At 47.5% G+C, this 14,341-nt stretch overlaps 2 protein-coding genes across 6 annotated transcripts in view; both read right to left on the reverse strand.

The window, feature by feature from the left end:
* Positions 1 to 14,341, reverse strand: part of LOC310839423 (uncharacterized protein) — a 137,771-nt gene that overhangs the window by 32,476 nt on the left and 90,954 nt on the right. The gene's annotated exons all lie outside the window — the stretch shown is intronic.
* Positions 738 to 14,341, reverse strand: part of LOC310839435 (uncharacterized protein) — a 22,425-nt gene continuing 8,821 nt past the window's right edge. For 2 of the 5 annotated variants that reach the window (XM_083728081.1, XM_083728080.1), the window contains exons 3-5: positions 11,206 to 11,304; positions 10,431 to 10,595; positions 738 to 2,741 (exon numbers count right to left, since the gene is read on the reverse strand). In XM_083728081.1, the coding sequence (XP_083584207.1) occupies positions 2,595 to 2,741; positions 10,431 to 10,595; positions 11,206 to 11,304 (411 nt within the window). In that variant the 3' untranslated portion in view covers positions 738 to 2,594. Of the gene's footprint in view, positions 2,742 to 9,257; positions 9,592 to 9,645; positions 10,596 to 11,205; positions 11,305 to 12,724; positions 12,996 to 14,341 lie in introns of those variants that run through there. The other 3 variants (XR_014561495.1, XR_014561496.1, XM_083728082.1) reach the window with 2 other exon arrangements.

The raw sequence follows: 14,341 nt of genomic DNA on the forward strand, positions 1-14,341 counted from the left end.
TCCGGGGTTCATTACTTTGAAATGCTTCTGTGGTGGTGCTGGCTGGCTTTGACACATATCAAGCCCTGCATCTGAAGCCTTGTCCTTCCAGCATCGGCTACCATAAATATAGCGGGAGTGGGTGGCGCTGGGGTCTAAACCACTGAGCCTCTTCGGCTTGCCGATCAGGAGGTTGGAAGTTCAAATCGACACGACGGTGGTGAGCTCTGTCCAGGCTCCTGCCAACCTAGCAGTTCGAAAGCACGCCAGTGCAAGTAGATAAATAGGTACCGCTGCAGCGGGAAGGTAAATGGTGTTTCTGTGCACTCTGGTTTCCATCACAGTGTCCCGTTGCGCCAAAAGCGGTTTAGTCATGCTGGCCACATGACCCAGAAAGCTGTCTGTGGACAAATGCCAGCTCCCTCGGCCAGTAAAGCGAGATGAGCGCCGTACCCCATAGTCGGCTTTGACTGGACCCCATCTAGGGGTCCTTTACCTTTACTATAAATATGCAGGAAGGACCAGTGGCATCGCTGTGGTTTGGTTTTTAAAAAACTCTGGCCTACTGAGCTGGGAAGCAGCTGTTAGCACAGTCAAGAGGGCAGACTTGACGCAATGCTTTAGGGAGACGCCTGGGCCATTCTGCTCCTAGCCAGGAGTGCCGCAGGCTGCCCTTTCATGCTTTCGTCTGCCCTGTGTATCTGGTTATGTCCCTCAGTTTGCTTTTGCCTCCTGCACATTTAATCCATTCTTTTAAAAAAAATCTGGGATGTAGTAGCTCCCTCCATTTTGATTTTCAGATGGGAGGGGAATTCTACCATCTGAAACCACGTAGCCATATACACAGGAAACACCAGCATTTGGAAAAAAACAAAAACCTAGTAAGGAAAGGGAAAATAAATGATGCAATGCATGCATGAACGCAGTAGATACCAGGTTGAATCCACCAAAATCGCTGCTCACATGGGATGTCTTTGGCAACACAACAGAACTTCCCCTGCCTCTGTGTACCTTCTGCACTGTCGATATCCGCAGCAGAGGCTTGGGGGGGGGGGTGGTGGATGCCCAAGGAGATTTGGGGTGTGTGGAAAGGGAGGGAAGTTCCCTTGTCCCTGCATCTGTTTTCTAATGGTAATAATGCAGAACTGATCTGCAGTGAGATTTATTTCTGGAATTTAAACTAGTTTGTCAAGTTTTCAGGGGCAAAAATATACAACGTAGCTAGCTAGCGTGGGGAGTTCGTAGGGGAGGAAAAAGAACTCAGTCTCCATGGATTCTAGAATAAAATAATGTGTATTCAGCCTTAGTGTTGTGTGTCTGCACTTGCCATAATTATAGGCTGGAACCTGTATGAAACAAAAGAGTCACTGCTGACCTTCTCAATTCCACACAAAGGAATTTGGCTACCCCCCCCCCCAAGCATTACACTCACAAAGTTGCAATGGGAAAGGAGGCCCCCAAAACATTTTTTTTTCCTGATCTGATTGTTTCAGTTTTAACAATGGCATTAGGAACATTTTAAAAGCCTCTTTGTCAAATACAAAAAACAACAACCATCCAGATAACAAAAATCAAAGAGTCGAACTGACAGAGCAATCAAGGAGAGTAAACAATGAAGGAGTGATATCTATCAGTTATCACCACCTTCCTCCCCTCCTGGGGGAGATCCCTCTTGTCTCTGCATGTAACCCTTTCTTGGTTATATGGCTTGGCCCCTAAAACCTTGGGCTGCTTCAGACTCCCAAGAAGGGAGGGAATTCCCTGCAGAAGCTCCAGATCCTGCCTTCTGCTGTCCTATTTGGACTTGCAAAACTGCCCTGCAGCATTGAAAGAAAAGAGAGAGAAATCCTCATTGGAATTTGTCCGAGAATCAGTAGAAACAGCTGGAGGCAAAATACATTCATTCTGTCACTTGAAGCTGCAATCCCTGATAAGCGACACTCCTTAAGACAACCAGAGAGACAAAAGAAACTTTCTCCTGTTCAGGCTTAATACTTTGCAAGTTTGGCAGCTCCCACTGTTTTCTTTTTAATGTAATAGTTGCTGGTGTTTCCCTCCAAGGATGCCCTTTGAGTAGGAAGTGTTGCATCTGCCTCTTGGGAAAAAAAAACGACAAGGGGAGCCTCTCGCTGGCTTGTTCCAAAGTTTGACCCTGCAGGCTGAAATCTCCATAGAGTTTTCTACGTGGCTTTTCAATTCCTAGGGCAAGAAGGCAGCCCTGAGGGTAACTGATTCCGGCCCTCTGCCCTGAGAGACAGGAGTCTCTAAATCTAGTCTCTTCGAAACTCCTCAGGCCTTGGATACTTCAAAAGAGAGACACCATAGCTTCCCCCAAGTGGTGTACACAGCACTGTCCAGCCGTCCTCAGGCTCAGTTCCAGAAAGAGCTGGCGATCTCCCAGCATTTGATCTCAATACTGTAATACTAGTAAGAAAAGGAATGGGGAACAAAAAAACCCTTGGCTTTGTGTCGGCTCTGGAGAGTTCCACCCAGTTCCTTTTGCACCTGGAAAGGTTTGGCAGGCTGCTGCTGTGCAGGTGAAACCCATAATACCCCAAACTCTGGCATTGTCCCGGACACGGGGCTGGGCTGAGGGGACGGACCCAACCTGCAGCCTACACTGAAGTGTTCCTCTGAGCATGGTAAGTTGGCGAAGCTTGCAACATGTCCGGCAAGCTCTGTCCAGCTGACAACTCCGAACCCGCTCCAGTTCCTGGTAAAGTTGCAGGGTACCTCAGGGCTTGCTCGTAGGGTGGCGGTAACTGTAAAAAATAAGAAGTAGCTTGTTATACCACCTCCTGAGAGAACCACAAACGGCTCTGCCCACTTTGGCCTATGCAAATGTTTTTTTACGGAACGTGTTTGCCAAGGCTCAGTTATTGTGCCAGCTTCACCCACCAGCCTCCACCACACCTACTTTGCCCAATGTCCACACACCAGTGAGCTTGGGTTCCATGAGCCTCACCCCTTATGCAACTGCATCGCACAATTCACAGCCCACAGGTGTGCTCCTGAGGCAGAAGCTGAGCTGATTTGCTTCCATGGTGTCTTCCAAAGCAATGCTGACAAAGAGCTGCACTGTTTGTTCATACTACAGTGGTACCTCAGGTTAAGAACTTAATTCGTTCTGGAGGTCCATTCTTAACCTGAAACTGTTCTTAACCTGAAGTACCACTTTAGCTAATGGGGCCTTCCGCTGCCGTCACCGTGCGATTTCTGTTCTCATCCTGAAGCAAAGTTCTTAACCTTAAGTACTATTTCTGGGTTAGCGGAGTCTGTAACCTGAAGCTTCTGTAACCCGAGGTTCCACAGTATTAGATTCTATGTCCTGCCTCTCCTCCAAGGAGTTCAGACGCATGCCGCCATTTTATCCTCCTAACCAACCGTGTGAGGTAGATTTGGCCGAGAGACAACAACTGGTCCCAGCTCCCACAGTGAGCTTCATGGCCAAGTGGGGACTTGAATTAGGGTCTCCCAAATCCCAGGCGCTGTTAAAAGCAGGGCTGTGGTGGTAGCGGCTCTGGTTTACGGGAATGGGTTAGAACCTCAGAAATAATGAGCTGATATACAGCTGTCTCCCGTTAAGGTTTTAAGGCCGGTGTCACAAGTTAATTAGACCCATGGTCTAAGTTCTCATAAAACCTGGGTTGCTGGGAGTTCTCGGTAGCCAGCCAAGCAGGTTTTTGGGCTTTTGAAAGCATCTTGTTCTGCTGCTCAGCCTACTGAGATTTAGGTGTAGGCGTTTATGTTAATTACCTGGATAAGTTAGTTTTGCTGTTTTCTTACCTCCTGAGCTATGTTAATCTGTGTCATTATTTGGAGTTTCCCCCTCTCTTGTGGAGTTTTGTTTTAGTAAAAGTTTGCGTATGATTTTATGAAATCTGGTCTGATCTGAGCTGAACCCTTTCATTTCGACCACACTTTTCGGAGCACAGGTCATCATCCACCACAAACAGCTATAGCAGCCTTCATATTGGATGGATTCCCCCCCTAAATTGATTTTTGAATTCAGAATTTATTGTTATTTATGCTTTATACTGTATTTTATGCTGTTTTTTGTTGCATCAATTAAGTGTTTTAAATTTGTTGTTAGCCGCCCTGAGCCCTGTTTTCTGAACCGGGAAGGGCGGGGTATAATTAATTATTATTATTATTATTATTATTATTTTATAATTATATCCGATGCTCCATCGACCCAGCAGTTCTGCCACCAAAACACTTGTGCATTGTTAGTAACAAGCATTTCGGGTTTCGCATCCTTTTCAGTCCCTCTGGCACACTGCCGAAAGCTACTCTTCTTTCCGTTAACCCCCCACTCTCCAAACATCCTAGAGAACCAGGATGCAGAAGACTGGCAGAAATCCTCATTATCAGATGGGCAGTTTTCTTCCCCAGCCCTTTAAGTTCTCTGGTTTTCTGCTGAGATCACTTGAGTCCAGAGCAGTCCCTGGTTTGCTTCACTGAAGAGCAGCAACTGTCACTGGGGCCTCTGCCCAGGTTCAGCAGCTTGCTTTTGCTCAGGGGCAAATGAACAAATGAAAATATTCATGGTGGTTAGAAGTTGCTTCCATCCAGGTTTTAACAGTAAAAGAGTAGCCTTCCTAGAAAAGGATATTCTAACACAAGAACACCAGATCACTTCCCTGCTGTGAGCCTGTTCACACACTGGACCTTTAAGCTATTCCTTACATTCATTAAATAATAAAAAAATGCCTTTTGGGGGAGGGAGATAAAACAGATTCAATTTTTAAATATGTTTTACTATTACAGCCGACTTCCAAAACGTTCAGAAACCCAAGGCGCGGCTTCTGATCAGTTTCCGATTGCGCAGGTGTGCCGGAAACAATAGTGGAAGCTGCACCGGACGTTCGGCTTCCAAAAAAAGTTCGAAAACCAGAACACTTGCTTCCGGTTTTCAGTCGTTCATGAGCCGGAACGTTTGACTCTCAAGGTTTTCGGGAGTCGAGGTACGACTGTATTGTTACTTGATTATTTCATTAATGAGTTATTTAATGGTACGTGTTTAAGGCTGCAGCTCCTCTGAGCAGGCATATATAAGGTTACACAGTTGTTTATTAAATTTATTAAATATCTATAGTGCCCTTCGCCCGAGAATCACACGGAAGTTGACAATATAAAAAGCACAAAAATGCGTAACGTAGTAACGAACGAAAAGAATAACATGTGCACACCCCCACACCGTCCCCCAGATTGGAAGGCCACAGATTTGACTGGTTAACGGTGCAATCCTAGACAGGTCTACCCAGGAGTAAGTCCTAATGGTTTAACAGGCTTACTCAGAGGCAAGTGGACAAAGGATTGCAGCCTGAATGTGTAAAAAAGAGGTGGGATTCACCTAAGGAGAGAGCCATGTTGTTGTTGTTGCTGCTGCTGAATTTATATACCGCCCTATACCCAGGGGGGGTCTCAGGGCGGGTCACAAAATAAAAGATATAAAATACAAGATATAAAACCGCAAAATATCTAATAAAAATAAAAACAACACCACAATAGTCCCTCCCCCCTCCAAAAAAACCTACATTTTAAAAGGGCATAGGATGTAAATTGGATCAACCAAAGGCCTGGTTAAAAAGGAACGTTTTTGCTTGGCACCTAAAGGTGTATAATGAAGGCGCCAGGTGAGCTTCCCTGGGGACAGCATTCCACAGACGGGGAGCCACTGCAGAGAAGGCCCCTTCTCATGTTGCTACCCTCCAGACCTCTCAAGGAGGAGGCCCATGAAGAAGGGCCTCAAAAGATGATCTCAGGGTCTGGGCAGGTTCATATGGAAAGAGGTAGTCCTTGAGGTTTGCGCTCCCGAGCCGTTGGAAGGCTTTACAGTGATTTCTGCTTGCGCAACAGGGTTTCTCCTGTCCTCCCCCTGCACCCCTCCCTGTCGGTGGCTTGGAGGAGGTGTCAAAAGACACCCCCACAGCACATAGAGGGAGGAGGGGGGGATTGTTCCATCTGACAAGCTGAGATACTTGAGCAGACAGGTTTGTTAATTTCTAAAATTTTTGTAAAAGTGGGGATTCAAGCCCTCCTCTCCCAACACTCTGACCTTATGCCACACTGGTTCTCTGGTACATATACATTGTATTAAATATTCATCTTGATTTTTAATTGCATTCAATAGGTTCTTTTATTTCTGATTTATTCCAAAAAAGCTATCAGGGAGTCGTTTTTTGTATGTTGCACAAGCTACGGATTTTGACTTTAGTGCCTTTTTCTTTCCTGGCACATACTGTCCTGGGAGCAAAGATCTGAAAAGTAGAGCTCTGTGCGCCTTTCTTATCTTTCCTGCTTCAGAAAAGTTACTTTCAGGGGCTTCAGGTTTGTTAATAGTGCAGCGCTGAATTCCACCCAACAGTTTTAAAGTTAGAACCATCCTTGCTTCTTAGAAGCGGCACGCAGGTGCCATTCCAGACCTTATCTTAGAAGAGGCATCCCGTCCTAAGAGGCAGAAAAGGGCAGGTGCCTCTTATGAGACAGCGCTTGCCATAACTCAGAGGTAGAGCATATCTGCCTTGCATGTAGAAGGTCCCAACTTCAAACCCCAGCTGGAAAGAAGGGACTGGGAGAGGCTCCCTGCCTGAAATCCAGGACAAACTGCTGCCAGTCAGTGTGGGAGATGCTGAGTGAGATGGGCCAACGGTCTGACTCAGCAGAAGGAAGCTTCCTGTGTTCGTATCTTGTAATCTTTATATGTACTTGAATCAAAAATATATTGTTGTGAGGGAGGAACCGCTGCCTATTTAACAGGGGGGGGGGGCAGCTTTTTGTAGATAAAGAAGTTTTTCATCAATTAATCGGATTAATTGCTTGCATTGACGCTTGCATCACAGCTGGCAGGGGCTGAAGTCCTGAACATCAAGGAAGTACAGTGGTACCTCTGGTTACATACGCTTCAGGTTACAGACTCCACTAACCCAGAAATAGTACCTTGGGTTAAGAACTTTGCTTCAGGATGAGAACAGAAATTGTGCAGCGGCGGTGCGGTGGCAGCAGGCAGCCCCATTAGCTAAAGTGGTGCTTCAGGTTAAGAACAGTTTCAGGTTAAGAACGGACCTCCGGAACGAATTAAGTACTTAACCCAAGGTACCACTGTACCAGATTGGTGGTGGCTGGTTTAAACTTTGCAGGCTTGGCTTCAACCACAGCTTGCGGTTTTGTGATAGAGGATGCCCAATTTTCTTGAGGTCATCTAATTAATTGCAGGATAACTGGAAACAAGGGACTCTGGAGGTTGTAGAAAGGTAAAATTCTACTGAGGCACAATTTCATGCGCCATAAAGGTAAAGGTAAAGGTACCCCTGCCCGTACGGGCCAGTCTTGACAGACTCTGGGGTTGTGCGCCCATCTCACTTAAGAGGCCAGGGGCCAGCGCTGTCTGGAGACACTTCCGGGTCACGTGGCCAGCGTGACAAAGCTGCATCTGGCGAGCCAGAGCCGCACACGGAAACGCCGTTTACCTTCCCGCTGGTAAGCGGTCCCTATTTATCTACTTGCACCCGGAGGTGCTTTCGAACTGCTAGGTTGGCAGGCGCTGGGACCGAGCAGCGGGAGCGCACCCCGCCGCAGGGATTCATGCGCCATAGGCAACTCTTAATAGATAAACCTAGAGGCCACTGGCACATGGGGAGAATGTGTTCCAAAATAGGGACAGAGCCATACGCTAAAGCCACATGTTCAAACAGTGGCCTGGATTACAAATGAGCCAGAGATCTACTGGTAGATTCTGACCAACCTTGCACCTACCTTTGCACTAAGACTAGAAGTATCTGTAGGTCAAAAGTTATAGTACGATAATGCCGGCAATGAAATTAAAAGGCAAAGGACGCATGCTGTCTCTCATTGGCCTTGAACTTGGTTATGTCTGTGTTGTTGTTTTCCCCTCAATATATAAATATAGCAACTTTGTGGGTTGTCTGTCTGTTTGTCTGTCTGTCTGTCTCTCAAACAAAAATATGCATTGGCTGCCCTACCTTTCTCTGAGCCAGGTGTGGTTTTGATGGCCTAAAGATGTCTAGGCTACCTGACCTGCAGGGTGGAAATTCCTTTCTGTGCCTTTATTTAAGGAAGCCATTTTTCTGTCCTAACACAGGGACTCAAGAGCCACCACCACCACAACTTATTTATATGCTGCCCATGTGTCTTCTGAAAGTCAGACAATTGTTTATTTCCTTCTCTGCCTTGTCAAACTACCCGGGTGGTGAGCATCCCAATTAAACTCAGAAACCATCCTTGCCTACCCATCTCTCAGGGTTCAGAGCCCAGGGAAAGCAAATCTTAAAATCAGGCAGGGAAAAGATGGAGAACGAAAAATCATGAATACTGTCCGAGGGCAGATGTGCGATCCAAGTACAAAGATCAGCTTGTAACGTTCATTGCAACACGTGCCCCTGCTTATCCGCTCTGGGCCTCTCCTTATCTAGACTGCGGGTTGTTATGAAGGCTCACCTATCTGCTGAAAGCACTTTAAGTATGCAATATAAATGGTAAGTGGTTGCGAGAGTGCTGACTACCATTATTGCTCCTTTGATAGAGTACTTGTAAGGCTCAAGTCCATTAGAAGAATGAACATAAAGCTTGAGTCTTCTACACGGCTACTCAGAAATACGGTAAATCTCTCTCTCCCCCCCCCCCCCCCCCAGTTCAATGACATTTACAACCCAGCTGAGTTTGTAAACTGCCTCGGCCCAGTATACCTGAAGGAGCATCTCCACCTCCCCCGTCATTCAGCCTGGACACTGAGGTCTGGCACTGAAGGCCTTCTGCCGGTCCCCTCAGTGCAAAAAGTGAGGTTACAGGGAACCAGGAAGAGGGCCTTCTCGGCAGTGGCACCCTCCCTGTGGAACGCCCTCGCACCAGATGTCAAGGAGCTAAAGAACTACACAACTTTTAGGAGACCTTCGACGGCAGCCCTGTATCAGGAAGTTTTTAACATTCTGTTGTTTTATTAAGCTTTTATAATTTTTGGAAGCTGCCCAGAGTAGCTGGGGCAACCCAGCCAGATGGGCAGGTTATAAATAATAAATATTTTATTTTACTTTACTTTATTATTTTATTTTTTACTACTATTATTACTGTTATTCATCCTTAGAGGAGCCAATGCTAATTCACACGCACCAAGTATAGCTGCCATTTGAGTGGAACACCAGCATCCCACAGCAAAATTATTTTGCCTTTTCAAACTACTCTATTCTCTTCACTGTAAATTTAAACCTGTTTGAAATGGGCTTCAGACTGTTTTAAGCTGTGGAAGTAGGCTTAAAAAAAAAAAAAGGAACTGGCCTTGTTTTTGATAAGAGGTTTCCTGTGGTGTAAAGCATTGGTTTCATTTGCCCCATTCTCATCTGGAGAGCCAGGGTGGTATACTGGTCAGAGTAATGGCCTGGGACCTGGGAAACCCAGGTTCAAATCCCCACTCAGCTGTGAAACTCACAGGGTGACCCTGGGCCTCAGCCTATTCTACCTTGGGAGGACAGAAATGAGAGGGGGAGAGGCATGTACACTATAAAAATCTTTGGTCAAATAAGTTTTGCAGACTTTTGAAGCACTACACACACAAAATGTGTGAGCAGAGAGAACAACAGGATGCGTGTACAAGCACTGACGCTTCCTCCATTATGCCAACTTCAAGTCTCGGGGGGGGGGGGGAATCACTGCTTGGCTACAGCAGACACAGGGAACCTTTTCACATCCAAAGGTATCATTTCCTTCTGGAGTCAGAGGCAAAAAGGGGCAGAGCAGCGGGTGTAAATCTTGTTCTTGTGCAGTAGGCACGTTTCTACGCACCTGTCTACCCTCCAGCCAGGCAAGAAAGAGGCATTATCAGAGTGGAAGGACACATTCCAGCCAGGCAAAAACACTCAAAAAGGGTGCAAAGCAAGGAACTGCGTGGCCTGGGCAGAGTCCTGGGGACCAGACAGAGAAGTTTGGGGGCCAGACAGAGAAGTTTGGAGGTCTCTGGGCCTGAGATTTCCTATATTCCTAGCTCCAGGTTAAAGGGGATCCTGGGCAGAGGGCCCTCTGGTCTGAGAACCCTCCTGTGACCCGGGCAGGCAGCAACAGAACAGCCAGGGGCATGGCAAGGCACTTTGCACTGCCTCAGAGGCTTTATCCCTGGCTGCCACCGTGTCTGTTTTGGCTCCTTGTGGAAGACAGAAGCACTTCTTTCCAAAAGATACAAGATGAATCATTAGCCAGAAGGAATGTAAACAAGTGGCTTAGTGCTGGAGCCTCCTGGAACACTGTGTTCCTTCCAAGATAAAAATGCCATTGGAAAGATAGAGCCAGGTCTCAAGGTATCAGGAGGAGGAGGAGGAGGAACCTCCGGGCAAGTTCTATAATTAGAGACCTGCCAGCGGGATAATTCTATACCCTAAGATAGTGGTAGGGTGGAAGGTTGTTGTTTTATTATTATTATTATTTTGCTGAAGATTGCTTACCTCTGGGGAGATCTCCGCCCACAAGCCGAACCTTTCGGCAATCATCTGGTGGATCTCCCGCTGGCGATCCTTCTTCCGCACGCTCTCGTAGCTCGGCAGCCGCGGCTGCTCCCACGGTGGGAGCTGGTAGCTGCTGGGGGGTCCGACACAGAACAGCTCATCTCCCTAGACGCACAGAGGGACACCATTAACAAATGCACCCGGATGATACACCCATCTCGGGGGCTTGTCCGTTGTTGCCTTCCCACTTTACTTTTTAGGAATTGGCTTGACGACAAAAATCCGCCGCTTGCCTATAATGGGAGAAGCGTCCTTCGGAAGAAAGCAAAACAGTGCCAGTTCTCGCATGCGGCACGATACTCTCCATGCTTCCCTCTTTGGGTGTCGAAATGTGTTATTTGCATGTGTGCAAAGCCATAAAAGCCACACTGTGAAAATGCTGGGTCTGTGGAAGCCTTGTTCTTGGAACAGAGAATATGCCAGCAATGCTTTGTTCAACAAGTGCTGGTACAACCAGGCACTTGCTGAGGCTCGTGCCCCTTGCCCAGGGGTTTCCACAACCACCAGCCCCATGGACCTGGTGCTTTTTCTCCCTCTTCATTGACCCAACCTCTTGCCTAGAGGGGACAACCTCCAAGGATCCATCATCAGCGGTTCCAACTCCCTCCCTGGTGTTTGGCTGGCCTCCTGAAGCAAGCCCCCTTCTCCTGCACAGGTCACGCTCCTTTTACAGGTGATTCGCCCAAACTTTCAGGAAGGAAAGTCTCTCCCTCACCTGGACGCCAGGGTTTTCAGCTGCACTCTCCAGACGCGGCGTCCCCGACGGTGGTCCCACCAGACGCTGGTTGCTGCTGAAGTAAGGAGGGGGGCAATCCTACATGGAGTGAAAGAAAGGAAAATTAAAATACAAGCCGAGCTTTCCTCTCGCGCAACTCCGGGGTGTGTGTTCAGCAAGCTGGCAATGTGTTCCATTGCGCAGATCAAAAGTAACAACACCTGGAGGGTCACAGGCTCCTCACTCATGGCCAAAGCTTGTGCCTCAAGGTCAGTCACTGGCTTGGGGTCATAAACAAAATGGCCGTGCCTCCTCCTAGGAGTCAGGGCGGCAGAAAGGCCTTGACATCAAACCACCCTGTCCAGAGCCCCGTGCTTATTTAATTTTTTATTTTAAAAGTATTTCTAAGCTGCCTTTCTGGACCTCATGTGTTTCACAGAAGCGGAATGACTGCAAATCTCAATTAGTCAAAGCCTCTTCGTGTTCATGTGACAACAGCGCTGACTGAAAAGTTTCACCTCTGAAAACAAACACTCACAAGCTGTTTTTTTCTCCGACAGATGCTGTCGTTGAATCACTTTTCAGTGCGCAGTTTTCTAGAGCCAAGAGCTTCCCAGCAAGCTACACTTTCCTAGCTAAACCCAGCTAGGAACCCCAACTTTTGGTATATGGCAAAATTATATCAATCCTGGTTCGTGAAGAGGCCTCAGAGAACAACAGAAAGTTATGGCTGGGCAACCAGCCAGAGGACACCAGAGATGGCTTCCATCCTCTCAGGAAGGAATGAGGGAGGAGCTCCTGGCTTGAGGCATCTACCATCTTTTTTACTAGAAACCTGAGAAACCCCCCAAGTGCAAAGTTGTGGCTGATGGGGGAAGAAACTTAAAAGAACACCGTGCACCTGAGGCACAGCCAACTTGTTTTCAGGGCAGGAACTGAACTTGCTGTCCCCTTCACAAACACAAAAGCCCTTCATTTCCTCCTAAGCTTTTCCTCAGCCTAATTTTAAAGGGAAAGCGGGTGGCAGTAGGTAAGCCTTTTTTGTTGTTGCTGCCTGTAAATATTTGAGCCTCTGAAACCATTGTCAACAGACTGCAAACTACCCTAGCAGATCCCAATCTACCTCCTGTCTGTTGCTAGCCTCTGATATGTAATCCAGCACCTTACAGCATCATGTCTGTTTGTTTGTTTTGGTGTGTGAGCCACCTTAGTTATTTGGGATATTTAACTGCAGCAGCTGAAACATCCTTCCCACTCGCATAGGATATTGTCTGTGTACATAATGATTCACCTAGGTGGCGGCAGTAAAGCATCTCAACCGCTGGTATATGGGATTCTGACATTAGGCCTGAAGCAGTGATAAAAGCCACTTGGTTGTAGATAAGAGTGAATCATCTACAGAAATCCCTAGTGCTGGTCTTTCCCAGACCTCCCACTCTATGCCTGAGCTCTACACACTGCTTCTCCTAGAGAGGCGTGTTTTGAGAACAACAGGAAATCCTCGCGGGTGCCAGCCCACCTCCCAAAGGAAGGGGATACAGCAGCCTTCTTCAAAGGTGTTGTTAAGACTACAGTTCGCATCAGCCCCAGCCAGCTCGGCCAAGGCAGTTGTATGGTCCAGCAACATCCAGGATGCGCAGCTGAAGGCCTTTGCAGTACAGGGTTCAATCTCAGCTCTTCCTCCCTCTACCTTTGGACTCAAGAGAGTTGCTACTAAGCAAACACCTGCAAAAGGGCACAGAAGGCAGAGCCACAAAGAGATCCATCACAAGTAAGAGCAAGAAGGGAGCAGAGAAACCCAAAGAGAGAAGGAACAGGTTGAATGGAATCACGGGGGGGATGGAGGGGACGGGACGGGACACCATGGGCTCACTTGAAAGGAGTGATTATACTACAGTGGTACCTCGGGTTAAGAACTTAATTCGTTCTGGAGGTCTGTTCTTAACCTGAAACTGTTCTTAACCTGAGGTACCACTTTAGCTAATGGGGCCTCTCGCTGCCACACGATTTCTGTTCTCATCCTGAAGTAAAGTTCATAATCCAAGGTACTATTTCTGGGTTAGTGGAGTCTGTAACCTGAAGCGTTTGTAACCCAAGGTACCACTGTACATCAATATTGGCCTTATTGAGAGCCTAGGGGAAATACAATGATTTGCAAATGTCTGGTGTAGCACTTAAATGAGCCCAGACCTGTCTCCAGATATAATCCCTTTCCTCTGGGGAAAATTAACATCTTTGGGCAAGGAAAGCGGGACGTGATGGGTCAGCAAACTGCAATTTATATACGTGTCGGCCAGTACGATGTATCATATTCTTGTGGAAAGCGGGATGTGAGTTTCCAAGGGCCCGTTTGGCATTTCACTTTCTTCTCCCTTCCCTTCTGGTTTCTTGCAACGGAGCCTCTGAGAAACTACCTCCATTGTTCAAGCTAAGCCTCCACAGGTGGAGCAAGCAAAACGTAGCACCAGCTCCCGAAGCTCTGAAATCCGAACCTGGGATCCGAAAGGTGAGCCGCAAGCAAACAAGGCTCGGGCGTTGCTTCGGTAGGGCTTGCCAATCTGGCACATGGCCCTGAGCTCTCCCCAGCAGATCTACGTGTGCTGCTGCACAGCACTTAGCCAATCGCTTCGCTTCCACCCACAGACCCAAAGGTTCCACTTGCATGGGACCACCGATGCACTTGCAGAAGCCTTTGTGGTAGTGTGGCGAACTGGTCAGGGCAGTGTTTTGACAGCAGGTTGCCACCGTATGATAACCTGCATGCACACATGTTATACACAGTAATCTGGGATAGTGGAGGCCGCATGGCTGGAGGCCAGAAATGATCACTTTCCCACACAAGCACCATGCAGCAAACTTTTAAGAGGCTCTTGCACCTGGGCCCCATCAACTCAAACAGTGTCGCCCCCTGTGCCACAAAAGCCCACAAGAGTAGTGGCATGGCAGTCTCGAGAAAACAAAAGGAAAGTTCCCAACTGGAGGGGATACCGCAACTGGAAAGTTGCAATTCCTCCAGCAAAAATCAGGAGAGACCGCACCCATCAAACATGTCACCTTGACATGACTTGAATTGAGCATTCCTAAATTCTGGCCTGATTTCATGATGTGACACCTCGACCCCAAAACACAAGCTTTT

This window comes from Podarcis gaigeae (genome assembly GCF_964106915.1).
Source record: "Podarcis gaigeae genome assembly, chromosome: 2".
Lineage (NCBI taxonomy): Eukaryota > Metazoa > Chordata > Lepidosauria > Squamata > Lacertidae > Podarcis > Podarcis gaigeae.